This window comes from Dufourea novaeangliae, unplaced genomic scaffold (assembly GCF_001272555.1).
Source record: "Dufourea novaeangliae isolate 0120121106 unplaced genomic scaffold, ASM127255v1 scaffold96, whole genome shotgun sequence".
NCBI classification, from domain to species: domain Eukaryota; kingdom Metazoa; phylum Arthropoda; class Insecta; order Hymenoptera; family Halictidae; genus Dufourea; species Dufourea novaeangliae.
Window position 1 is genome coordinate 1,385,468 of NW_015373974.1, and position 24,424 is coordinate 1,409,891.

The 24,424-nt window shown below is 39.2% G+C and overlaps 6 protein-coding genes and 1 long non-coding RNA gene across 7 annotated transcripts; 3 read left to right on the forward strand and 4 right to left on the reverse strand.

Annotated features, from left to right (window-relative positions):
• On the forward strand, window positions 1-1,782 carry LOC107187054 (broad-complex core protein isoforms 1/2/3/4/5-like). The gene is made up of 2 exons (XM_015575049.1): window positions 1-964; window positions 1,223-1,782. The coding sequence occupies exons 1-2, from the start codon at window positions 1-3 to the stop codon at window positions 1,780-1,782; spliced, it is 1,524 nt and encodes a 507-aa protein (XP_015430535.1).
• Window positions 1,783-5,414: 3,632 nt separating this feature from the next.
• Window positions 5,415-6,720, forward strand: LOC107187031. The gene is made up of 3 exons (XR_001516190.1): window positions 5,415-5,605; window positions 6,110-6,312; window positions 6,662-6,720. It is a non-coding gene; the product is annotated as an uncharacterized LOC107187031 (long non-coding RNA).
• A 977-nt stretch (window positions 6,721-7,697) lies between these two features.
• Window positions 7,698-11,031, forward strand: LOC107186962 (immunoglobulin superfamily member 10). The gene is made up of 5 exons (XM_015574934.1): window positions 7,698-7,746; window positions 8,800-8,922; window positions 9,863-10,013; window positions 10,107-10,895; window positions 10,982-11,031. Exons 1-5 carry the CDS (start codon window positions 7,729-7,731, stop codon window positions 11,029-11,031), a joined length of 1,131 nt encoding a protein of 376 aa, XP_015430420.1. The 5' UTR covers window positions 7,698-7,728.
• Window positions 11,032-12,934: 1,903 nt separating this feature from the next.
• LOC107187022 (NADH dehydrogenase [ubiquinone] 1 alpha subcomplex subunit 9, mitochondrial) lies at window positions 12,935-15,409 on the reverse strand. The gene is made up of 7 exons (XM_015575013.1): window positions 15,294-15,409; window positions 14,907-15,118; window positions 13,937-14,230; window positions 13,688-13,854; window positions 13,487-13,615; window positions 13,147-13,336; window positions 12,935-13,051 (listed from the first exon to the last, which is right to left on the reverse strand). The coding sequence occupies exons 1-7, from the start codon at window positions 15,331-15,333 to the stop codon at window positions 12,935-12,937; spliced, it is 1,149 nt and encodes a 382-aa protein (XP_015430499.1). The 5' UTR covers window positions 15,334-15,409.
• A 466-nt stretch (window positions 15,410-15,875) lies between these two features.
• Window positions 15,876-18,096, reverse strand: LOC107186963 (probable dolichyl pyrophosphate Glc1Man9GlcNAc2 alpha-1,3-glucosyltransferase). Its single transcript, XM_015574935.1, has 7 exons — window positions 17,951-18,096; window positions 17,583-17,855; window positions 17,367-17,514; window positions 16,919-17,128; window positions 16,622-16,861; window positions 16,404-16,552; window positions 15,876-16,334 (listed from the first exon to the last, which is right to left on the reverse strand). Exons 1-7 carry the CDS (start codon window positions 18,094-18,096, stop codon window positions 15,932-15,934), a joined length of 1,569 nt encoding a protein of 522 aa, XP_015430421.1. The 3' UTR covers window positions 15,876-15,931.
• A 230-nt stretch (window positions 18,097-18,326) lies between these two features.
• Window positions 18,327-21,940, reverse strand: LOC107187017 (myotubularin-related protein 10-B). The gene is made up of 9 exons (XM_015575007.1): window positions 21,630-21,940; window positions 21,312-21,506; window positions 21,071-21,226; window positions 20,504-20,781; window positions 20,125-20,429; window positions 19,905-20,051; window positions 19,669-19,841; window positions 19,422-19,592; window positions 18,327-19,345 (listed from the first exon to the last, which is right to left on the reverse strand). Exons 1-9 carry the CDS (start codon window positions 21,690-21,692, stop codon window positions 18,875-18,877), a joined length of 1,959 nt encoding a protein of 652 aa, XP_015430493.1. The 5' UTR covers window positions 21,693-21,940; the 3' UTR covers window positions 18,327-18,874.
• Window positions 21,941-22,189: 249 nt separating this feature from the next.
• LOC107187033 (UPF0609 protein C4orf27) lies at window positions 22,190-24,022 on the reverse strand. Its single transcript, XM_015575030.1, has 5 exons — window positions 23,876-24,022; window positions 23,131-23,676; window positions 22,914-23,062; window positions 22,591-22,829; window positions 22,190-22,516 (listed from the first exon to the last, which is right to left on the reverse strand). The coding sequence occupies exons 1-5, from the start codon at window positions 24,008-24,010 to the stop codon at window positions 22,212-22,214; spliced, it is 1,374 nt and encodes a 457-aa protein (XP_015430516.1). The 5' UTR covers window positions 24,011-24,022; the 3' UTR covers window positions 22,190-22,211.
• Between the last annotated feature and the right edge of the window lie 402 nt (window positions 24,023-24,424).

Genomic DNA, 24,424 nt, shown 5'->3' on the forward strand with positions numbered 1-24,424 from the left:
ATGGCAAGCATGTCCCAGCAATATTGCCTACGGTGGAACAATCATCGTTCGAACCTGCTGACGGTATTCGACGAGCTGCTGCAGAACGAGGCGTTCACCGACGTGACGCTCGCGGTGGACGGCGGCGCCTCGGTGAAATGCCACAAGATGGTACTGGCAGCGTGTTCCTCCTACTTTCAAACGTTGTTCATCGATCTCCCGTGCAAACATCCGATCGTCGTGCTGAAGGATGTGAAATACTCCGAGATAAAGGCAATCTTGGAGTACATGTACCGTGGCGAGGTAAACGTCGCGCAAGAACAATTAGCTGGCCTGTTGAAGGTCGCCGAGGTATTGAAGGTTAAAGGTCTGGTGGAGGAGAATGGGTCGCAGGGTCGTCGCGAGGAGGTCGAAACCTCGATGTCACCACCTCCTGCGATTAGCACAAGCACCACCAGTGCAGCCCACAGCAGTGGACACACATCGCCGCCACATTCCACGGGGTCGTCGTACAACACATACGGAAAATCGATGGATCGAGGTCCGAACCGTCTCCCGTTACCGATGTGGCCGCTCTCCGGGATTCCAATCTCCTCTCATTCGAGCTCCAGCCACCAGGTGGCGCCCCATCTTCAGCACTCGCCGATGCTGACCGGCTCGTATGATAACGGCTTCGAATCGTCGCCCCTGAAACGCAAGAAACTCTCAAATATGCTGATGAACAGAGACACACCGATCCTGAGGACGGTACTCGGCCAGGGTCACGCGGACAGCTCGCAGGGTATCCCACTATTACACCCAGACAGCCATGAGAATCACTTCAAGAACACCACCAGCAGCAACGGCTCGAACGACAGCGACAGACGCAACAGCACCGAGGTCGCCCACGGGGAACCGGCGCACAGCCCCTACACAGACGTGTCCATGATTGACGAGGACGATAAGCAACCCTCGCCACAGTCCTATTCCGGGGACGTGAAATCAGGTAATGGAAGAAGCAGTCAGGTAGCTAAGTTTCAGGGATTACCGTTAGCTTCTCCTCTGTATCACCCGTTTTCTTTCTTTTTTTGGGTGGTTAGGTATCTAGTAAACGGGTGAGGGTTAGCACAAAGGGATTTTTTGAGAGAAGATCTGACTTTCTAAGTTTAAGGAGGGGCTATTTTATGGGGGGGCCTTGCAGTCAGGTCATCTTTGCCCTTCTTGTTTTACGACAATTGGGAATTAAAGCTCCTTCCTTTTCCAGGGATCGTCAACTACGTTCCAGCCCAGAAGCCAGAGTGGAAGAGATACAAGCAGTACACGCGGAACGACATCATGTCCGCTATAGAAGCTGTCCGTTCAGGTATGAGCGCGTTGCAGGCGGCACGTAAGTACGGAGTGCCTTCTCGAACACTATACGACAAGGTGAAAAAATTGGGGATCACGACGTCACGGCCGTTTAAACGCGGTTCGAACGGCAGCGGAGCATGCTTCCCATATGGGATCGGTGGTAATGTAAATGGGAGTATATACGGCGGGACTTTCTCTGAGAACGAGAACGAGAACAGCAACGCGGTTATCGAAAGTCCCGCCTCGATCCTCGACACGTACAAGGCCAGAGATGGTTTCGTCGAACGAGAGATGCTGGACATAGCTCGGTGCACGCCCAGCCCCGTTGTACACTCTGCGAAGCAACAGAACAACGAGGACCAGGTGGAGGATTTGTCTGTGAGCCGGAAGTCGGATGTCCGTGTGATAGTACCGCCTACCTCGGTGGTCAAACAGGAAGAGGAGATCGGTTCTGACTCCTGCAACCACAACTAACACATTGGAGCCTGTTAGCAGGTTGGCTACACCCCTCCATACACAGCAACTAGACGTACTATAATTATTATTGGTTACAGCAGCGTCGATCTAAGGTTTTTAGGTAACTTAAGGGTATTCACAGCTTAGAGGAAATTCGTAGGCAGGATATACACACACAAAGAGATGTGTACTATGTGCGAAGCCATTAATACTCATGCGTAATGTTGTATAAATGGTTTTCCATGGGGGTTACCATATCGACAATCAGACAATCGTATCTCGACGAGCCATCCAAACAGAGTGAATCCACGTACAGCGTGTTTGATGCAGCTCTTAATGGGATTAACGAGCATGTTACCACTGAGCCATAGAAAATGTCAATGACAACACGTGTCTTACCATTGAACATTGGTACGAACGCCCATGGCGGAGAGATTCTTGGAATTTTCCGGGGGATTACTTTTACAGAAGACTGATTATTAATGCGTTGTGGACTCAAGAGACTGAAACGTAAATCGGAGCTTGCGTTCCAAAGTTGTTAAAGCCTAATGCTATATGACGAACAAACTGTGCCTTTCGCGAAATATGTTTGCATGTTATGCAGGATGAGATACCGTACGAAAGATATTAACAGTCCTCGTCTAAAAAGTAACGGGCGTGTATCAAGGATTCCGTCGTAATCGTACGTGCAAAATGTTCTCCATGATTTTAGAGAATTTAATTTTATATTATAACTGTTTCTTCTGTTTTTGAATAATATTCGAATCGCATTAAGCTTTAAACAATTTCGGACCAGTGAGTATGCATGTACGACGTTCTTTTTTTTTTTTTTTTTTTTTTTTTTTTTTAATTTACTATTGTGATTCGGTATTTTCACTTTGATTTTTGCAATCGACATAGGAGTACTATTAGAGCCTTAATCGGATCTAGGATAGGTGGCGTAAGAGGGTGGGGGGAGTGAGAGAATTGTATATTATTTTAGCAATTTTATTTTATTTTTCTTTTTAAGAAAGATATTTCCTATCTTTAGCATTAAATGCTGTCAATAGCACACGGATTATATACGAGTTATATAATCCAAACGAGGGAAAATAAGAGGGGATATAAGGGAGATAGAATGTACACTTTTTGAATTAATTTCGTTAACGACTGAGATATCGCTGTTAATTTGTTGGTAATTATAAGGATCACATTATCGTTAACTGATCATGGCCCTGGGATACAGTTGCAATATTGCTCAATACTATTCGTATACATACAGAGTACACATAGAACGAACTACCTCATATTGTACAACGAACAAGATTTTTTTTGTTCAATTTACGTTAAGACTGATACAACAGGACCTGCGTTACCAGCTCGATGGAATCGTGGTTTTTTTTTAATTTTATTTTACATACGCTGATATATGTATACAGAAGAGAAGAGTATATATATATATATATATATATATATATATATACACACACACACACACACATATATATATATATATATTATGTAAGTTATGAGAAGTATATTATATTATGAGATATAAATTTTAATTAGCGATATAGTTATAGGTTAAGTGCGAGTTCTCTTAAAAACATGTTGAGATCGCCGTTCAACGGTTCGGATACAAGGATTTACAGAAACACATTGTTAACTGGGCCAGGAATTTAAAGATTTCTGGTACTTTTTTTTGTAAATCGTTGTATCCCAGTTTCATGTAGTCCGCCCTCGAGAAGCAACAAGACAGATTCAGTATGGATGTCCATATCCAGTTGCATAGATCTCAAAGTTCTGTACTATATAAGGATCCTCTCGACGCGGAGTCGCAGACAGCAAAGATTGTTTCTTCTTCTTTTTTTTTTTTATGATGAATTGTTGTCACGTTAACTATGGATCTCATATTTTATAGACTGTACAAGTTAATAAGTAAGAATTCACTCGATGTCAAGCCTCTTCGTACAGTGAAATTTGTCAAACTGGATAAATCCTCACTCCCTTTTTGTAATGTTCAGGATAGATTTCACTGTACAGATAACAGGTTATAATACCCTTCGATAAGTACAAACCAAAGCTGCCTTTTGAAACGTTTTTACCTCAGCACGATGATACACATTCCATAGCCACTTTAAAATAGTGATAAATATAAATGGTATGGAATGTGGGGCTCAAACTTTCATCTGTCATTTTTAGTAAATAAATTTTCTATGAAACTACCAATCCTATATGTAGAATATCATGTAGAAAGAGATACCAGTTTTCTTACAATGAGATTTGAGCCTTATTTAGTTGTATAATAGAACATGTGAAACAGTACCTGTGCATTGATTGCAATGCGATACGTTGAAATAGAATATTTATATATCCAAGATGAAACGACTGATTTTTAGGGGTCATAGCACGCCCAACCGCCATGTAGCAATAAAACAAAGTAAATAGCGAAATTGAAATATAGGAATGCTGTATTAACAATAGACGAATGAAAGAAGTGAGAATAGAAGTAGATTGAGCAGACATGGATAACTAAAAAAATAGTTTGGAAGACATGTATGTAAGTGTCTCGAATGTTAGTTCAATTAAATGAAAGTAATAGTAATATTTTTAAAACATATCTAGAAATCTGAAGTGCTTGTTGTTTATTATGTAAAAGTACAACCAAACAGTGTGTTCAATACAAAAGCTGCTTAGGGTTCAGTTTGAAGGAAACTCAAAATGACACAGAGGTGCTAAAAAGAATATAAATCATGAAATCCGCGATAAGAGATGTGTCCTTTGGATTCTGCGAGAGAGAGAAAAAAAGAAAACAATTTTTATATATCATCGAATTGACATATGTATTTTTTAGACGGTTCAGGGTGAAGAACCAGGAAACTCTCATTAGCATAATTTTTAATCACACTACGTAGGACGCAATCCTCGATGCCTTATACGAGAAACGTTAGTGGAACTTTAGGTGTGTTAATCACTGAATCAAGATTGTAAATAATCAGGGAGAGGGGGAGAGAGTTGCCTTTTATTTGTATGTATATTTTAGCGTCGTATTATTTCTTAAGACTGATTTATTTTTTTTTTCCTACGTCGACAATTTGCACTCGCCATCTTACGTACATACACGCACACCATTACACAAAAATTTTGCACTATTGAATGGAATTTGTACGTTATATACTATATATGTTTCCACACCTACCATCACAAAGAAACCAACTACGGGTGTCACTTCCCGTCTCCACTATGTGGACGTATGTTGCTAGAACTGTACAAGTTTGTTATGAAATATATTATTCATAGGAATTTTCCAGGATTTACGTGAAAACCCTTCTATAAAATTAGGCGACCCACATGGTGAGTCATTGGCTATGAAATGGGAGTCACTTTATGAAAGATTCTATAAGGTTCCAAGTGAAGTAAAGAAAATTTATATTAAAATAAAATATTAAATTTTAGATGATCGTGGATGTGTTACAAATCAATAAAATCAACGGTCTAATGATGGTAAACGCAAAATTATTCGGAAACACCCGAGTAACCACGTGTGCACCGGAACGTAAACACTCCTCGAGTTTTGTTTTGATTTCCGGTTCGGTGAACCTCTTCTCACGGTCGTCTGGACAATCTTAAGAGAAACATCAGTTCAAGTTCGGTCGTTATGATAACAGTATCTCTTGTAAAATAACTTGTACTTTGAAACAGTGAACTAATACTGCATATATTTTAATTTATTCATAGATTTGTTTATTTTAAAGTGGTTTTGTGTTGCAACGTGTGATGATCTAATCAACAATTAGATCATTTGTGACAGTCAGTTAAAATTTGTGACTATCGGAAGACAAAGCGTCGTACTCCATGCTCTGTAAGTTTGTCAATTTAAATATTTTAAATATTTTTATACATCATGTGCCTTGCATAAATTTTTATTTGAAATCATTGTCAGTAATATTACATAATTTTTATTTAACATTATTGTCAATAATCTTGCATAATTTTTATTTCAGTTCAGTGTCAATAATTTTTAATTGGGACTATTATCAGTAATTCATATGTTTTATTTAACTTTGTTATATTCTTATTTTTATATATTTCATATTTTGCGTAATTTTTATCTAAAATTATTATCAGTAATCCTATATAATTTTTATTCAAGATTATATGAATAATCTTACATAATTTTTATTTAACGTTATTGCAAATAATGTATAAATTTAAAAATAACGTTCACAAGTAATTTCAACGATTTAGTTCACTGACTTCCGGTTTAACGGTCGTTGGAACCGTGCTCACGGCGTCCGCCAAAGAAGGGTGACTTTTTGTTCGCTCTTTATCTAATTCTTTTTTCGTTTGATCGTTGCGACGTCAGTGCCAGGTCGCCCGCTATCGCCGCGAGGAAGAATTTCAATTAGGCCACGGGAATAGGGATAGCCCAGGATTCAGAGGACAAAAAAAGTGAGCCCGTAGAACGAATTTTACATTATAATCTCTTCCGAAAAATCGGACTCGTGGGAATGACGAAGCCTATTGATCACCGGAGGTGATTTTATCCATCTAAATCATCCAGTAACGGTACACTTATTCAATCATCCCAATAAAATTAATTTTCCATCTTTCATTAGATCCACTTCGATTATTCGTGACTCGGAGAAATGAGAAAATTGGGTCGTTGATACTCCCGTCGAAATATTTGAAACTTTCAACTTCTATTCTGTACGGAAGTTTTAAGCTCCCTCTTATTGAGTCCAAGAAGCCTTTAATCAACCCTCTAACTTCCATCAGTAAAAACTTATCCACCATATTTTAAATTGTAATATATTTATACCACCTCAAAGTACCAGAAAAATATTCCTTTCAATTTATAACAAATATATTCATCATTTAAATAATTCCAGAATCTTAAATTCTATTTTGGTTTCAGTTTGACGATCCTCTACTTCCGGTCACCGCCTCGATATCCTCCCAGGCTTTACAACAACCATATTTCTCAAATACCAAAAAATATTTCCCATAATTTCTAAAAATCCATCATTTAAATAATTCCAGAAATTTAAAGAACTACATTTTCCATTTCAGTATCGACGATCCTCCACTTCCGGTCACCGCCCGAAACCCGTCTCCTATACACATCTTTAAACAATCACATTTTTAAAACCATCAGAAAGTTAGTATATATATCCACCAACCCCTACAATCTTCATCCGTATTTCATTCCAATCCCGTCTCCCATCTCGAAATTGCCCCATTCCCAAAACCCCAGAAAATTCACCGTGCCAAAAAAAAAAAGAAAAAAAAACGAACGCAAGAGAACAGTAGACATAGAAACGAAGGAAAGAAAGAGAGAGACCGACAAGGGGTAGCAATGCTACCGTAGCATAGAGGTCGTCTACCAGTGTGGTCAACGACCAACCGATGCGATCAAATCCCACGGACTACGGGCCGCATTATCCCAGGTCAGTACGCCTCGCTCTCTCCCTCCGGGACGGTCATCCTCCTGTTCCATACACACAGAGTTCCGTGTCCCTCTAATAAGTCTCATTCCAAGCTACGCGCACTGAGAGAATAATTATGGGCTTGCGCAGATCGCTCGCCAAAGGGGGCGGGCGACCGAACAGTGGAATGGAGGGGGGGGGGTGGCATAGTAGCGGGTGGCTAAGGAGAAATAAAGCCCGGAGCCCAGCCGGCGAATGTGGCCGTGGATAGCGAAATTTCTCTCGGTCTCTGTCCTCTGTCCATCCGGAAGTCTCTAGTGTGCCTCCTACAACCGCGAATGGTGATCAGTACTACGTGCCAGGTGTCTGTCTCAACCCTGATCCTACTGGCGACGTCATAATCAAAGAAAAAAAAAAAATTACGTATTTTGTGACTGATCTGGTTCTGTGAAATTGGTGGTATTACTTTACACGGTTATCGAGACACGCTGGACCATCGGCCGCTTGCGACGTTTTCCTGGATGCTGAGGCATGCGCCCTAAAAACACCGGGATTGATGTATTGCAGAGCGCAGGTACAAAACCAGACTACCCCATTTCGCATATACGACCAGCTCGACGCTGATCCTTATTTGCATGCCCGGCTGTCGCTTTTTTTTGTTCTTGCAGGTGTCGCTTCAAGGTGTCTTGGTCCTCCCAGGCTTCCTGCTGTACGTAGTTCCTGTTGGGTGGATCTTGGAACTATTTGGGGGATGTGTCACATTTAGGGAAATGATAACGTTCTGTATGTAAATGGCGCGTAGTTTGGTATGGAGCCTTCTGGGGAATATGGGACAGAGACTAGGATTATTAGATTAATGGGAATTGGGGTGGATTATGTACAGTTTGATGGGGTTGCTATTGGTTGTATTGGGTGGAATGGTCATTTATGAATTCAATTGGGGATACCATTTTCATCTGTAGGGATATTTCAATTTTATTTATGTACATTTTATTGGGAATCTGGTAGCTATTGGTATTTGGATGGAATAGTAACTTGGTAATGGAATAAGAATTCTATTGGTTAGCCCTTTTTAAACCTTTTGAGTGTTCCAATTTTATTGTATACAAATTGTTTATGTCAGTGGTGCAAAAGAAAATCTGTCTTTGTATGTGAATTATCACTGGAATTTGGAGAAATACATCAGATGATGTCTAGATAGTAACTCTTGTTTGAACATTGAATCCGGATGAATTAATTTACGGGCTGAGGGGAGTGAATTGGATCGATATACACTGATCTGTGAAATAAGGACAAAGCCGTCCTCTCCCCCCGGCGGAATTACCGAGGGTTAGGTATTCGGCAAATTGGTTTTGGACTACCGACGGCATACCTCTGTAATCGTTAAATCGATAGAATTAATTCGTCGGCGGAAAATGGGTCGCTGCAATCGAAAGTTGAACTGAATTCGTGTTTAATTGGAACGATCACCGAGCCGGAATATTAATACTCTAACCAATTCTTCAGGCTGTTTGATTATAGAGCGGGAAGCCTGGGTACCGTTTATTCGGAATCTACAATTGTGTGCTCTGAAGATGTATGAAAGTTTAACAATTTTGTAAATAAATTAATTACTTTACCTCCGTAGATCTGCATTTATTACCTGCTGTGGACAGCGACGCTGAGTCCAAGACTTACCTTGCAACAGGAAACCACTACTGCAAAAAGTTGGGACTGCCCTGCAGAATGCATTTGCCTTTCACCGAAACAGGTATCTGTTATTTATTATTATTGATTAAAAGAAATTCACTCCCAGGAATCTGAAGAGCTGTGTCATTGAACATTTCACGGCGAACTGCCGGATATCGAGCCGGTAATTGGCGAACGATTAACAGGGTCTAGATTAAGGGGTTAATCTCTCATTAATTAAGCTTAGATCAAGGGCTATGCGTACAAACATTGCTGCACTGTATCTAGTATTCCCTGTCTACATATTACAGCACACAATCACCGAGGATCAGGAAGCAACGCTTTGGGCACACAGTACACAGAAGCACACACACACCATCCAGATCCCATAGAATCAGACGGATGTCAAGATCATGCAATATTGGTTCGAGCACTTAGGAATCGCACTGATCCTTGCACAACAGAAGATTTAACATGTACACAACCAATTCAGGGGGACACACCGTACAACACCAAACACCGAATCACATCTCTGTTCACACCTAATCATTGACTACGAAACTTGTTGGACACTTTCTATGACTCGCAGTGTCTATCAGATAAGTAAAGGATGGGACCAGTTAATTAGAACTACCACTAATTAGAAACCTTTTGTATCTTTAGCCCTCCCATCAAGCTGGTGGATTGTATAATTAGGGAATATATTACTAGGTAGCTGCATAAATTCTGGTTTTTTGTGAAAATATTATTTATACACAAGAGTAGCGTCACATATTCCCCGCTTAACTATGTTAGAAAACAGATTTACTGTCTATTAAGACTCTAAGACCCATTTTCGGTTACATCGAGAGTATTTGGTGCGATCGGTACAGAATTTCTGCAGCAACTTGTGTTATCGACTCAGCTTCGTTACTGCACATATCTACAAGGTATAGGAGTAGACATAAGATGAAAGGTCTATTCTTATACCACGTCGGTGGTTACTCATAGGATACGGTACTACGATACTAATTACCTTCCAGGTACTCTGCAATACAGGTGGGCTAAAAGACATTCCCACCCAGCAGTTACCCCCAACGGTGGAGGAACTGTCTCTAACGAAGAACAGCTTCCCGATAATAAAAGGCGACGCGTTCACCGGTCTGAAAGTCCTACGGAAGCTGACTATGGATGGTAACAACATCTCCACGATCCAACCGTTTGCGTTCCGTGGCCTGAGTAAATTACGCGAGCTCTCTATTCAATATACACCATTACCCTGCATAGAGAAGTTTTCGTTCGCCGCGCTGCAGAACGTGTCGGTGCTGTTGCTGGCGAATAATAGGATCCGTTACATAGAGGGCTCTTCGTTCGCTGGGACGTCGAACATACGGGTGATCCTGTTGAGCAACAATCCGTTGCTGAGGATCCACAGCCGCGCGTTCTCGGGTCTCACGAACGTGGATCGGTTGATTTTTCCATCAGGGATCCGTACCATCGAGTTGGACACATTCGACGGTCTTCAGCACGTTGGCTTACTGAAACTAACCTATATGGACCTAACCTCCCTTCAGTCGTACACGTTCCGTGGCCTATCACACGTGCACTCGTTGAACATTCAAGAAAGCGACTTGGGTATCGTCGAGAAAGACGCTTTCACAGGCCTTGCCTACGTCGCTAGATTGAACATACTGAATAATAAAATCGATCTGATCGAAAGACTGTCATTGAAAGACGAGAGCAACATCAAACTATTGAGATTCCATGGGAACCACGTGCTCGAGGCGCCACGTCACGCGAGAGACATAAATTTGGAAGTTAGCTCGATCAGCGCGGTCGACAACCACTTTCCATGCGACTGTCAAGCTCATAATGTTCTGGACAGCGACTTCGTGAACGGCACCGCGATCGAATTCCAAAAGAGAAATTACTGTATCTCGCCGATCGAGTACAATGGCAAACCGATGAACTTCGTGGACTTTGATCTGATCGCCAGGTGTCACGATAATGTTGTCCAGGACAATCTAGGCTCCGGTGTTGTCGGGATCTTCACGCTGCCCACGACCATGTTCTTCGGTATTCTGTTATCGATGAACTTCTTCCATTAAGTACAGGTCTGTCTTGAGATTCCAATTTGTAGCATATCGTTGAAACTTCTTCAGGTTTTGGTTCTCAAAGTAACTGGGAATTGGGTCTTTCGGGCACAGAATAGCAACTGTTTCCAATTGTTCTTCCTCTGGTTTTATACAAAGAAGTCTTTTAAGATCTAAAATCTTTTCTACTTGGACAACTTTTGAAAGTATAACAAGACTTCTGCATGTTACATTCATTTCTTTGCCTTATGCTTCTGTTGTAGCACGGTGTAAATGTGCAAAGTGATATTTGAAATTTGTTTTTACATTTAAGAAGGAAACAGTTAATGCCCAAATAGTCATCCACGGATCAGACAGTGATACTTTTAGTAGGGTTAATTAAAAGTTTCATTTCTGCGTCAGTACCTAATTCATGACCCTGTTGCGTATAGTGATACACAGATGTTTAAAAATCCTTTAAACAATGTTGATTGCAATTGAGAGGGTTAAGATCACCTGGCTGGACTGTTGGTGCAGCTCTGCTTCACGATACAATTACCAAGAACTTGTTCAGACATTTACTGTATTCGATTATTGTAACTTCGCAGTCATAAGCATGCGACTAATGAGCTTTAAACTGGCCTGTATAACGGGGGCCGGTGAAACCGCATCCATTTTGGATTTATTCTGTAAATTAGGAGTGACAGCAAATCAGTGATCTGCTCACCATTTGCCACTTCGCATCACGTTAACCCTTTGTTTCATTCATTCCTATCCAGATTGAAATTATTCTAGTCTAGTACATACTCTAGACAAATATTTCTTTTCAATACTTTAAAGTGTATGTTCCTTTACAAATGTTTAATAGTTCCCTATAGCTTTATGTAGATAACTTATAAAATGACTGTCCGTGTAAATGCATGAAGCAAAGGGTTGACAACAAAGTTCGAGTAAATAATTCTCGTCGACGATGAAAGTATATAGGAATTAAGGTTATAATAAGTTGAACTTGCGCGAGAATCCTTCGTCGAAGGAACGAGATTCGGGGGAATATGAATAGCGTCAACTTGTGCTTGATCTTAGGAAGAGTTAGCTCTTGGAGATAAAGTCCATAGCATATTTACCAAAAATTTCGGACTGAAAGTTCAGGCATTTCATTCTCACAAAACAATTTTTTTTTGCTATTTTGAATTCTCGTATAAATAAATCATAGAAATTTGGTTCTTATGAGAGTTAATTCATCCTAAGATTTTTCTACGTGCGCGTAGTCTTCCTTGCATAAAAGAACCATTCTCATCAGAGATTTGAAACGTGTACAATGTGTATTCTAGAGCCTAGAATTGTGGAGAATTTCTTTGCTAATCGCAAGCACTGGGCTTGGATTCCCGGGAACAATTTCATCCTCGTTTAAAAGTGTCCCCATATTCCCGCCACGATTCGTTTCTCGGCCAAACCTTACAATATGGAACATAATTCTCAAATACTGGTCACACCTACACGTGTTTTTCCAGTCATATTTAATAAGACACCATCCTCTCAAGTTTACGCTCCGAAGCTTTCAATTATTCGCAATACAGAGCTAAAGTTTTCAATCACCAGAAATTCTATAGTTTCTTGCTGATCGTGCTTTTCACGTGGAAAAACACACACAGAAAAAAAAACAAATCGATACTGCGCTTTTGAGTATAAAAAGGAAAACTAGACAAGAGGGAAAGAAAGTTAGGTTAGTTCTTTTCCCTTGCCGCTCGTAATTGTAAAATCTGCGTGGCCTTCGGTCAGCATAGTAACCGAGGACCAAACTAGCTTATATTTTTTACCAACATCTTAACACGTAACGTATATAACAACGGAAAACAATAATTAGAAACTGTAACCGTTTATTGTAGTTAGAACAGTCTGTCGTTTAATAAAGAGCGAGCTACAGAGTATCCAGTGGTGCAGGTGGTGAGAATTACGGAGAAAAAATATGCTGTAGAATTCGTAACGATGTAGTACCCCTTTTATTGCGATCAGAAGCACACTGCGTTTCCATACTAATCTTGGTTAATTATGTTTATATGGTGCGATCTCCCAAGGTATTCTTGTCTCCATGTTGACCGGTGTTATGCCTAGATCCTCTAACGTCGGTAATCCGGGTACTATATTATCGGTGGCATGATGCTGCGGAAAGTGATTAAACATTTTTATTATACTTCACAAAAAAAAAAACGGATACACGGGTGATTCGACGGCAGTGGTTTGAAATGTACACTCACTTTTTCGAGAATTTCCCAAGATAGCCTGACAGCTGGCAATATTGGGTAAATCGTCTCGTTCAGAGTGATTTTTATGTTAAACTGCGGATTATGTTTCAGGTTCGACACAGGGTAAATCCACTGTGGCTGCCCTTGAGCCGCTAATTCATAGAACCATTTTACTATTTCGTACAATGTATACCTCTTTGACCTGAAAAGAAAAGCATTTTTTGCATTTCTATCGTTGAAATTTGTCGCGACTGTTAACATGGGGCAGACCTTTTCGAGGATGACTGATAAATCAGACAAAAGGAACGAAAAGGTTAGGTATATATCTCTGGTTTGGATAAAATCTACATACCCGACGAACTGATAGGTATTGCCAGCGGTTAGAGGATTGGTTATAACAGCAACAAGGCCTGCACCTACGTCAGAAACGTATATAGGCTGCTTTTCGGTTTTCTTTCCTTTCTCCCACAATGGTATTTGCCTGTGTGAGTAATTAAAGCCATGAATACAACAGTGAAACATTATAAATAAACAGCTCGAACGTAATATTCACCTCAAACTTCGCCTAAGAGGATTCATGTAATGAGATAAGAAGTAATCTCCTTGACCATACACATCTGATGGTCGAACAATGGTAGCATTTGGAAATTCTTCCCTTACCGCGCATTCTCCGAGCCATTTCATCTTCAGGATACGGGAACCGTTACGTAACAGTCGTGGCTGACGATATGAAACGAAATTTTTCAAATGAAACTCTCATCGTCCACGTCGCACAGAAACATGATATTAATTAACGACTCACTTCCGGGTTAGGATCCGCGTTCAAGCAAGATACATGAACAAAACGTTCCACGCCGACTTCTTTAGCCAGTCTGGCGAGTCTTCTTGCTCCTTCTACGTGTACTGTCTCGTAATCGAAGTTACGCGTCTCTGTGTCACTGCCGATTAAATTGACTACGACGTTGGAGTACTTTATACACTTGAGTATAGAGGTTTCATCCTTCAGGTGGAATGGATGGAACAACACCTGTCCAAGGTCTCCGCATAACTTAAGAGGCAGAACATTGTAACGGTCGCCTCTGTATGGAAGGATTAGCTGTAAGAACAGATTAATTAACTCGATTGTAACTTATAAAAATTAGTGGCAGTGTATTTATGGCATACTGTCATTCGCAAGGGAAGCCATAGATCTTTAAATATTTGTATCTCTTAAGTTATTAACCCTATGTGCCACTACAGTGCTTTCTTGCCATAGAAATACAGACTGCATGTCAGGTTGGGTTGGTGTCCCAACTTTAGAAAGAGACGGGTTACTTTCGAAGAACTCTTTCTAATATAGTTGAGTCAACCATTCAAAATGTAAATCCCCAGAACCTCACCCTCTACTTCTTAGATTTAAAAAGAGATGCCTAGTCCTCTGAAAGCTATCTACCAGGTATGAAAACATACATCGTGTTATTACTACACAGAAAATATCTTTACACATTTCAATTGTCATTTACTAAAGAGACTTTGACAACAGTATTACACGATATTGTGAAATACAGATCAAGATATCTAGTAATATGCAATATAAACAAAAAAAAAGCTGTATCCAGCTTGACCGTAGCCTGAGGGTTAAGTATCCTGCAACTGTAATCTTTCATGAGTTGCACTGAGAATTGGTATACACTAGAATTCTACAAATCCATGTCGATAGTGAACAGTTGGGTGTCTTTAATATTTCCCTTGTTAGATAGTTCGCATAATAGTTCAGACAGCAAGTTACTTGCCTGCGTACCGATTTTCCCAAGACGGTTACACAAAACGTTTCCAATGAAACCGTTGCACCCGAATACTGTGCATACAATGCCGTTGAAAGAGCTTCGACCGCCGGTGCCTCTCTTCAGGCTGGCCGTAGTCGGGTTCTTGATGATCCTCGGCTGCGTGCTACACTCCCGATGATTCTGTATCGCGTGGCCCGCAGTGTACACATTTTGGTTTTCTGGACCAGAGAAATATAACAATCGTTATATAATTTACGAGTACCATCGGCAAACTTAACGAGCGACTGTCAATGAAGCGAAACAAGAATATCGATAAAGCGTATATGACGGATTGTTGATAACAAAAGCACAACGAAACCAGACGACGAACAACTGGAATTAATTGTAACTTACTCGTTGTTCGTATCGCGGTCTTCGGAATCCAAGTCGCCATGTTGATGGCATCCGTCTGACTCTGTTTCGATAGCGATGACAAGAAGTGTGTTCAACTGTACACTACCGTTTGGACAGTTTACGAACGCACCCATTGATCGACGTACGAAATTTAAAATACATATGTGTATATATGTTTCTTTCTCGAATTTATTTTCATTTTAGATATCTTACAATTCATGATGAATTACTACGATATTTTGTTACTAGTTAATCTGACAAATCTTTCGAAGGACATAAAGAAAAAAAATGGCGACAATTTAGTTTCAGATTTTCCGTGATTTGTTTATTTTTAGTGTAGGACATTTTGTAATTACTTTTGAAATCAATTCTGTTTTTATTATTGTTATCTCTTGTCTTAATCATTATTTAGTCAATTTTCTACTAGAAAAGGACTAGGAAAGTGGAGGGAATATATGAGTCTCTAGAAAGTCAAATTTAGCTATTGCAGAAGTATGTGATAAATTATTTTGTAGTTTTTTTCTTTTAATTTTAAGCAAATTCAGTCAAGATTATTGCAATGGCCCAATAACATCTCGAGACTATGAAATACAAATAAATTTATTTTACAGTATTTTACATGTAAAGAATGGACACTGTTACTCTTTTTTCTTTCTCTGGTCGATAATACTATCGTTACATCGTAAGAACATGTAGTAATACAACAGCCAACAATAAGTCACTCCTATTGCACAATATATTGATGTAACTGCTAGAGGCAGGAATGGTAATCTATCATTAAATATTAATTTATGTAACATCGTTTCATATATCGTTAATAATGGCAGAGTGACAACATACAAATGTTCGTGGTAATAAAGTAGTCGTTGCTTAAATTTTCGAGATAGAGCCAAGAAACATGCGACCATGTACGTTAAAAGCATTAATATTTTCAACGGAGTTAAATTATTCGGGTGGAGTAATGGCAAAAGAGCACTGTGTCCGGCACTGCTCAAAATTAAAAATATTCTGGCATCGTCTTTGTTTGTCACAGCCAAAACACTGAAACATACGTGAGTCATTCAAGAAATATTGCTCTCTTCAATAATAATGATTATTTTTTTATCTTACCACAATGGAATAATAGCAGTTAAAATGGCTTTCTCGTGTACATGCCAACCAAACATAAATGAAGACAAGGCACAAAGCACTAAACATCTTACGAATTGCTTTGGATTTTTATCACAAGTTTTTTCCACGAACAGACTGTACAATGCAGGCTGAAATTTCGATTGTACATTTTAAATTACAACACATTAGACTGTGTTGGTGACATTTTTCAAACTTACCAATATTGAAATTAGAGTGAACACTATCGTTACGAACGGAGTCGGTGTTGGCAATACCGTGAGATTCTGTTCTTGCACCAAGCCACCAGTCATTACCGCTGACTTTGTAATTTCTATCCAACCCAATCGTTTCAGAATCATCGATGCTCCTTTGTCCAAACCTATGTACAATGCCCATGCGTTTGCAGCCCAGTATGCATGTACCAGGCCTCTTTTAAAGGGGAACAGTCTTGATAATACCTAAAATACTTGTAATTACTTACACAGAAACTGACAGCTTATGTTTCACTGTCTTACCTGAGGTAACTGAGACACAAATGGGCCAAACGAGATCACTAAAGTTGTGAAAACTATGCCTGTGAGCATAATTAAACGGTTGAAGAAGTGACCACTGTTTATGCAGTACGATTTAAGTAGCCAGATTACAAAGGCAGGCGCTACGTACAGATAAATATGTTTTAAATTCAATAACAGAGCAAACCATAGTGTTCCTTGCAAAATAGAAATCTGAAACATTGCTTTTTTTTAGTTCCAACAGGAAAATAGTACAGGATAGCACATGTAAAATCGGCACCAACCGCAAAATGAATTTTTAAAGTCACAATTTCGTAGTTGCGTGTAAAAAATATGCAGTAAATTATTACCAAATGAAACTGTAAAACTGTATTTTGCATTCGGTGGCTGGTTTTATGTGCACCACCTTGTATAATATTGTTATATATACCTGATTGTTTATTTTAGACACATTTGCAATAGCTAGTAGTAAAATACCAAGTAGAAATCCATTGTATTGAAAGTGAATGTGATCTACTACCAGCAGTCCCATGTTGCACAGTGACAGAATCACGAAAACAGCGTAGCTATCAAAAGAGGTGCAGAATACTTTTCCAATCCTAGAACAGGAATAGTAAAAATTCAGATATTTAATCAAACATTATCTAGACAGTCTTTTGAAACATACTCTCTTACTCCGTACGCGAATAACAAGTCCATAAATATGACCGAGCCTCTTTGAAAGAAAATGGTACCAGAGGATGCATAATTCTGGCTATCCACTTTCAGCATTTCGGGATCAATTAATTTTGCTGCATGGCTAAGGAAGTATTCGAACCATGCAAACAACGGTGGATAGTCTAGCGTCCATTGGTACTTGGCATGGACGTACCATTCTTGAATTGGTAAACTGTGTGTTATAGCTAACCAGTTACGGTGTACCTCAAAGTCAGTGGAACGACTGAAAGTCAAATTATACGAATTTTGATTAATGGTAAATAACCTTAAATTGTACAGAAGAAATGTAATCTAGCATAAATGTGAGAAGAAACATACTATACTGGAATTAGGAGCACTTTGAGACATGTGACAAGGACAAATACTCGCAAAAGAATCTTGTTTGCGCTCCATTCCGCTGTTGCGGTGTCACTTTTTTTCGTCTTCTTCGATTTAGCAGCATTTCTTCTGTCTGCGATATTCATTGTTTAAATTACTGTTCATCCAGCATTCTGTAACACGTTCGAAAAGCTAAGCGGTTATCTAGTGCTGCCAACGCGGCTTCTGTGGTATTCTCTCTCTATCTCTCTCTAGCTTGTGGAGAAAAACTTTGCGTGGCAACCCAATATCTTCGGAGGGAAAATGAAATCGAATAACTTTCTACAAAAAATAGTTTTATTGTTATTTAACTTATAACATCATGATGTTATTAAATATCGATTCTCCTTAATTCCACTATTTTACAATGCAACATACAAAAAAAGGAAACTTCGTGTCCTCGTCTCGAGATGCCTCTGATCTTTCCAGCGCCAAATCAAAAGTAAACTAAAAAACCAAGCAATGGAAAGACAGTAATAACTTATAAAACGCATAAAACCGCTATAAAATAATCCGCCAAGATTCGACTCGTATTTACAGTATAAATACACGGAGACATGGCCGGCAGTTCCAGGGCAAATGCTAGTATAAAATTGGCACCGGAAGGATTTAGAGTAGTACATTAATACCTCGCGAGAATGGAAAGCATTCGTGATACGTATCAGAGAAATTCATTTGGTTTTGTATTATTTTTATCCAGTGTCAGACGTAAAGAAATTCTGATATCGTATCAACACTTTGAGATTCAATGAATCGACAGCTGGTAATGGGGGGTGTGACGCAAAATTTCCCTAAATCTCGTGAAATCTTTCTGTACTCCCTAATACTTTGAAACATCGTCTACATAGCTATGGGTCTTGAACAAATATTATCGCGATATGTACATCAGTCGGACGCAGTGATCAAAGACTGGGCGTCTAGCAGGCTCTCTGTAGCTAAAATCGAACTGTTCATTAGAGGTGTGCTCACTGCATTCCCGGTTTTTTTATTTGAAAACGGATAAAAGCTGTCGATATTCATCTGAACGGAATAGCTGTTCGACTTTGCGATCGGCGAGCCGCAGTTCCCATTTAGATTCATCCTTAACTGGTTCACGTCGTTTCTTAGCAGTCTCGCGTAAAGGTCTATGTGGTTCTGTCCGCCATTACGGATCTCCAAAGCTGGTATCCACCGGAAGTAACACTGAGCCCACAGCTCTAGGCTCGCTATATTGTACAACGGTTTTATTATGTTCCTCTCCACCGTGTCCGTCTCTCGAGAGTTGTAAAGAGGATTGTAAAACAACAAAATGTCTTGTTCGCTGAACTGTTCCCTCCAGTCCCAAACACTCCGAAGTACCAGAGGGTTACTTGGTTCCTGAAACGAAATATTCGCCGTAATAGCTACTAGTTTATTCATAGAGGTAAACAATTTGATTGTTAGACCGGTTTACCGTAGCTGCCGCCACCCGATCTTTCTCGCAATTAAATATAAACGTGTCGAAAATTGTAACGTGGACAGCGTCCCATAACGTCGTCAGGTACGTTTCCGTGAACTCGAATTCCGCAGGGAACTGCTGACACAGTTGCCAGACACAGTCCAGGTATAAAAGGAATAACGGAGACTGTTGAAATAGAAAAATTTTACCTGTCAGAAGTTTATTAGAGAAATGAGCTTGCTGACTTTGCAGTTTAATGTACCTTCTCGGATTTCCTTTTAGCGATATGACCTAACCTATCACAGAACGGGTGACCACCGGCGACCCATTCCTTTTGCAAGAGCGACTGAAATCCATTGATGGTTCGAAAGTAAGGATCCAGTAGCAACTGGACTAAGCTCGATACGATGCAACAGACGTCTGTGCCGGCACCTTCTGAAAAATCCGTATGTTTTTACAGTGAGAATAACAGACAATCAGAATTCCAGTTGTTCTAACCTTGTAAAATAACAGAAAATCCGGAGTGAAGGTGCCCGCAGGCCTCGACAGTTTTTTGCAAACAGTACGATACATATTTCAACCACTTTGTGTTCTCCACCAATGAATAAAAATTATTATCCTGTAGCCAGAATTGCCTGATGTTCTCTGAAAGAAATGAAATCTGTCAAAAATTACTAAATGTCAAGGATGTAATAGTATTTAGTCAAAAGAGACTTACCCGGGGAACAAAGATTAGCAAATTTTGAGAAGGCTACAGCTATCAGCTTTATGCCAACGTCTTTGTTTAATTCTAGAACAATTGGTGGCATTTTCTGAGGGTGACTCTTGCGAACATTCTCGAACATAATGTTCTCTTGCATCCTGTTAGTGATCAGTGGCGAGAGCTCGGACATTTTTACTAATGCTGCACCGTGTGCACTTGACCACGACCAAATCGGTGGACGGTTGCCTTGGAAGTGTTTACTTGCTTCCATTAATTGACTGTCGGTAATGGATGACGGTACAATTATATATCGTGATAAACTGCAAAGCAATCAGTCATTTTCTTAGAATTTATTCGAAATGTAAGCACAGATTTTATCGTACAAAGCATTTACCTACGACAAAGCTTAAAATCTACATTAACCATGGACAGCCTCCAATATTTCCTAAGTTTATCGTTACGTATGGTTCTGTCTAATTCATTATGCCAATCTGATATATCCCGAAACAAGCGGACAGCTTTATCGAGACTACTATAATAAGGTTCTCTGTAATCGTAGGCGAATAGTAAATTGTGCCCGCTGGGAAAAGCATGATGTAATAATGCTGTCAACAGATTGTTCCCATCTCCGATAGGTGAAAATTTAAAAGAAAATGACCACGTTCGTAAGTTCTGAAATCCATTACATATTACTGCATTGCATACTCCTACAAATTTGATACACAGGATATACATCGTAACGGTATCAACTATTTTTCAGCAGTTTGCGATAATGTAGTAAAAGAAAAACGTTACGAACCAAAATTTATCTGTGTTGAGTGGACAACAAATATTTCGAAAATACATGTTTTTAATTTGTTGATAACGTTTTCGGTTACATTATATCATACAACTGAGAAATCATAAATACCGTAACAATGGTACAACCTGTGTATTACTGTCAGCAGACTGAAATATTTACTTTACAAATAATAAATATCCCTTTCACTTTCGATGGTACGGTATTACCAGGTACCAGTCTTCTCTTCTTATCACCAACAGTTATATAAATGTCTTCGATATTTGACAGACACGTATCCATGTACCCATACAGATGATTCTGCTGACGAACCACATCCTGTTGACAAATAACGTAATCTCTTTACAAAGATAATTCCTTTTAACGCTTGTCTATGTTAAGCTTCGTTCGTAGTTCCACTTACGTCTCCATTCGTATCATCTGTTGTGATGAAAGTGAGCTTGAAATTCGTGACCGATAGATTACCAGAGATTCCTTGCTTGAGATCACTGACAGGTGAAAACATTAGAACACTCTGCGCTTTGGTGATCATTATCTCGCCGCGGAGTAGCTTGATACTATTCTCGGATAAAGAATTACGTCGACTAGAACCCAGTGGCTGCGTGTAATATAAAATTTCTATCGTTAGATCAACGCACGAGAAAGTGTATATAATAGACCGTCCGCGATGGGTTGAGGTTATGTCCGAATGTTTACATACGAGAGGCAACGGAACAATTACCTGCATTTCGTGTTCCTCGAGGCCCACGTAGCTTATGAAATTGTTACAGCTCCTGCTTTCCATCGCGAACGCGTGAGTGATCGGCGTCGACCGTGTTGAAATAAAACCATAGAAAGCAATATCCCTTGGGCGGACGCGGATTCTGTTCAGCTCCCGTTCAAATCCATTGTCGCACGATCACTGATGATTATTCTATCGTGAATCGAACGGTAGGAGACATTTCCGAAAGTCACGGTAAAGTTTCGCTTCTCCCCGCGCGAATCATCCTGAATACTCTTCTCTACTTCTTCATCCTCGTCAGCCGTCTTCCTGTTCTGTGCATCGCTAGACCTTGAGGCTATGTTCGCCGCAATGAATTGTTCTAAGGAAGTATTATTTTATTTGATTCACAGTTATTTTCAAGTATTTGTCCAGGTGAAAGTTGAAAGCAGGATGATACTAAGGTTGACTGTTCATTAAATAAAATATTAAAGAATTTTCATTGTTCCAAATAATAAATATTTATTACTCAATAGCTCAAACATTGGTATTAAATGTACAATTTCTTGGTTATTTTAATCGATTATCAGGAATCTTCAGCTTTTAACAAAGGACACTTAGATTCTGACCCTTCTTCCTGTCTTCCAAATGCACTTTAGCAATTTCCAGGAACTGTGGTCTTTGTAAAAGAGTGTAAGCAAGAGAAAGCATGTGTATTGCTTTGTTGTGAACATGGGAAACTCCACTGGAGAACAGGTCATGGCCCAGTTCTAAACAGGTGCCGAAATCGCATTCGTCTGCTGCAATTGTTGCCAGTCTTATTACTTCCTCCAGTTTTGAGAACGGTGCTTTCTTTTCCTCTGGTGTTCGAGCTTCTTCAATTTGATTCAATATTCGTTTTAATTCGCCTGAATTATAAATAAAAAGTTACTCTCAAAATAGTAATCCAATAATAATCGACGTTTTCTTATAGATAACTTACTATCTGTTACTGACAAATCCCTGTAACCCAGTTCAGTTTTCTTATCGTATGGCACCACAATGCCAGCTTTGTGGAATGTTCTCGCAACGGCCTTCTTCTCCCAAGCCTGCATACTACTTGTCATTTTCTCCAATGTTATATTCCTCTCTTTGGCATAGGTTCTCAACCGTTGCTGGAGTTGTCCTATTCGGGTCTTTTCAAATGGAGTAGCCAATTTAACCTTCTCCCCTATGTATATACTGTAACAAATTAATAATTCCATCATTGTTCATGATTCTTTGACTTCAGGTTGTGTAAAAATATTTAATTATCAATTTGCTCACTCCATTACGCCAAATATATTCTCAGCAACAGGCTCGACAACACAATTTATACTTGCACTGTTCTTTGCTACAAACACAGGCTTCTCGGAGGCAGCATCTCTCCAGTAACCAAAGTGCAAACAGTCCTTTCCATCGACTTTCATAATAGTCTACAAAATACATCATATAATTATTAACTGTTAGTTAGATTGTAAAAGAAACTATATGGATTTCTTACTTGAAACTCTGGTGGATCATAATAATATCTCCAGTGCCTCAACAATGACTTCTTATCACTGACTTTGGATTTGAAAAACTTGTCGTTAAAAACATCAAATGGGCCTACAAGTTGTAACTGAAGATCTTTAAAAGCATTCGTAGGATCTTTCTCGGAAATGTTCTTGCAGAACTCATAAAACTGAAAGAAATCTTCTGGCATTTCTGTCAAGAACAAATGAGAAACAACCGACTTAATGTCGGTTGGAAGTACTTTATCACTTTCAGTGTCAACATTGCAATCTTCCAGCAAAGATGCAACAGTAATTTTTGCAGCAGAATCTTTAACAGATTCTGTATTATCAGAACTCGATGAATTTTTCGCGCTTTCATTGTCATCATTCTCTTTGATGTTATCATTATCATTATTACATGAGGCATTTTCGACTGTTACATCATCTTCCTGTTTCTGCACTTTCTTCTTTGGTGAATCAGTTAGTTCATTATTCTCCTCTGTCGTCTTCCTTTTCTTACTAGGGACTGTCTGCTTTGTACCATTTTTTTGTTTCTGTAGATAGAATTTTTTATTTGTATAAATTACTATATACACATACATATGTGGTGATGTCGATAAATTTTTCGTAAGAAGAATCTTATCAGTGTTCAATTGAAATAGATAGCAGTATGAATTATAGTAAATCCATACATACAACATACAAGTGTAAATGAAAATAAAAGAAAGGATAAAAATAAGAGTTGCGTCTTACTGCATCTTTTGAAGGCGGATGTTTATATTTCGCATGATGGACCGGATTTTTTTGGTAACACTTGGCTCCGAATCGACAAGGAATTCGTGTATCCTTCTGGTACGTTCTAAACTGTTCCTTCTCGTCGTCCGACATTTTCTTCGTCAGGTTTCGCGCGAAATTTACAGCAAAAATGCACGCTGAAACAAGTAACGCGGGACTACTTTTTCTCACTGCAATAATATGAAATTCATTTATTGATACATGTCATAGAAGTTTGAATAATCATACAGGAATTAAAAATCAATTTAATTAAAAATTACTAAAAAATTCCAGCGAGTCATAACTTAAATGGATTTCATCTGCTTACAAGAAGATTATTAAAAATATAGAAAAATCACTTAAATAGTGATTAAATATTCCTTTATTATGTTTCCTTGAATCAACGTCGGGTATTAACAATATTGTCGGTCATCGCGTTTTCAATTAATATCTACTTTTTTTAAAAATTGATTGAACAGTCGAGTAACGTCATCTACGGACAAACGTCCAAGCCATTAACCAATTAGT

Bases quoted from the DNA above. Each gene is read 5' to 3' on its own strand.
- LOC107187054 (XM_015575049.1), top strand. From the start codon at position 1: ATGGCAAGCATGTCCCAGCAATATTGCCTACGGTGGAACAATCATCGT. The intron at 965-1,222 runs GTAATGGAAGAA...TTCCTTTTCCAG, and splicing joins TTCCGGGGACGTGAAATCAG to GGATCGTCAACTACGTTCCA.
- LOC107186962 (XM_015574934.1), top strand. The intron at 8,923-9,862 runs GTATCTGTTATT...ATTACCTTCCAG, and splicing joins TTTGCCTTTCACCGAAACAG to GTACTCTGCAATACAGGTGG. The intron at 10,896-10,981 runs GTATTCTGTTAT...AAACTTCTTCAG, and splicing joins GCCCACGACCATGTTCTTCG to GTTTTGGTTCTCAAAGTAAC.
- LOC107187022 (XM_015575013.1), bottom strand. From the start codon at position 15,333: ATGGCGACTTGGATTCCGAAGACCGCGATACGAACAACGA. The intron at 13,616-13,687 runs GTGAATATTACG...TTACTCACACAG, and splicing joins CCTCTTAGGCGAAGTTTGAG to GCAAATACCATTGTGGGAGA. The intron at 13,052-13,146 runs GTGAGTGTACAT...CACTTTCCGCAG, and splicing joins CTTGGGAAATTCTCGAAAAA to CATCATGCCACCGATAATAT.
- LOC107186963 (XM_015574935.1), bottom strand. From the start codon at position 18,096: ATGAATATCGCAGACAGAAGAAATGCTGCTAAATCGAAGAAGACGAAA. The intron at 16,553-16,621 runs GTAAGTTTGAAA...TCGAAATTTCAG, and splicing joins TCACTCTAATTTCAATATTG to CCTGCATTGTACAGTCTGTT. The intron at 16,335-16,403 runs GTAAGATAAAAA...CGTATGTTTCAG, and splicing joins ACTGCTATTATTCCATTGTG to TGTTTTGGCTGTGACAAACA.
- LOC107187017 (XM_015575007.1), bottom strand. From the start codon at position 21,692: ATGGAAAGCAGGAGCTGTAACAATTTCATAAGCTACGTGGGCCTCGAG. The intron at 21,507-21,629 runs GTAATTGTTCCG...TATTACACGCAG, and splicing joins TCGAGGAACACGAAATGCAG to CCACTGGGTTCTAGTCGACG. The intron at 19,593-19,668 runs GTACATTAAACT...CTATTTCAACAG, and splicing joins CTAAAAGGAAATCCGAGAAG to TCTCCGTTATTCCTTTTATA.
- LOC107187033 (XM_015575030.1), bottom strand. From the start codon at position 24,010: ATGTCGGACGACGAGAAGGAACAGTTTAGAACGTACCAGAAGGATACA. The intron at 23,677-23,875 runs GTAAGACGCAAC...TTCTATCTACAG, and splicing joins ATCCGCCTTCAAAAGATGCA to AAACAAAAAAATGGTACAAA. The intron at 22,517-22,590 runs GTAAGTTATCTA...TTTATAATTCAG, and splicing joins GGATTTGTCAGTAACAGATA to GCGAATTAAAACGAATATTG.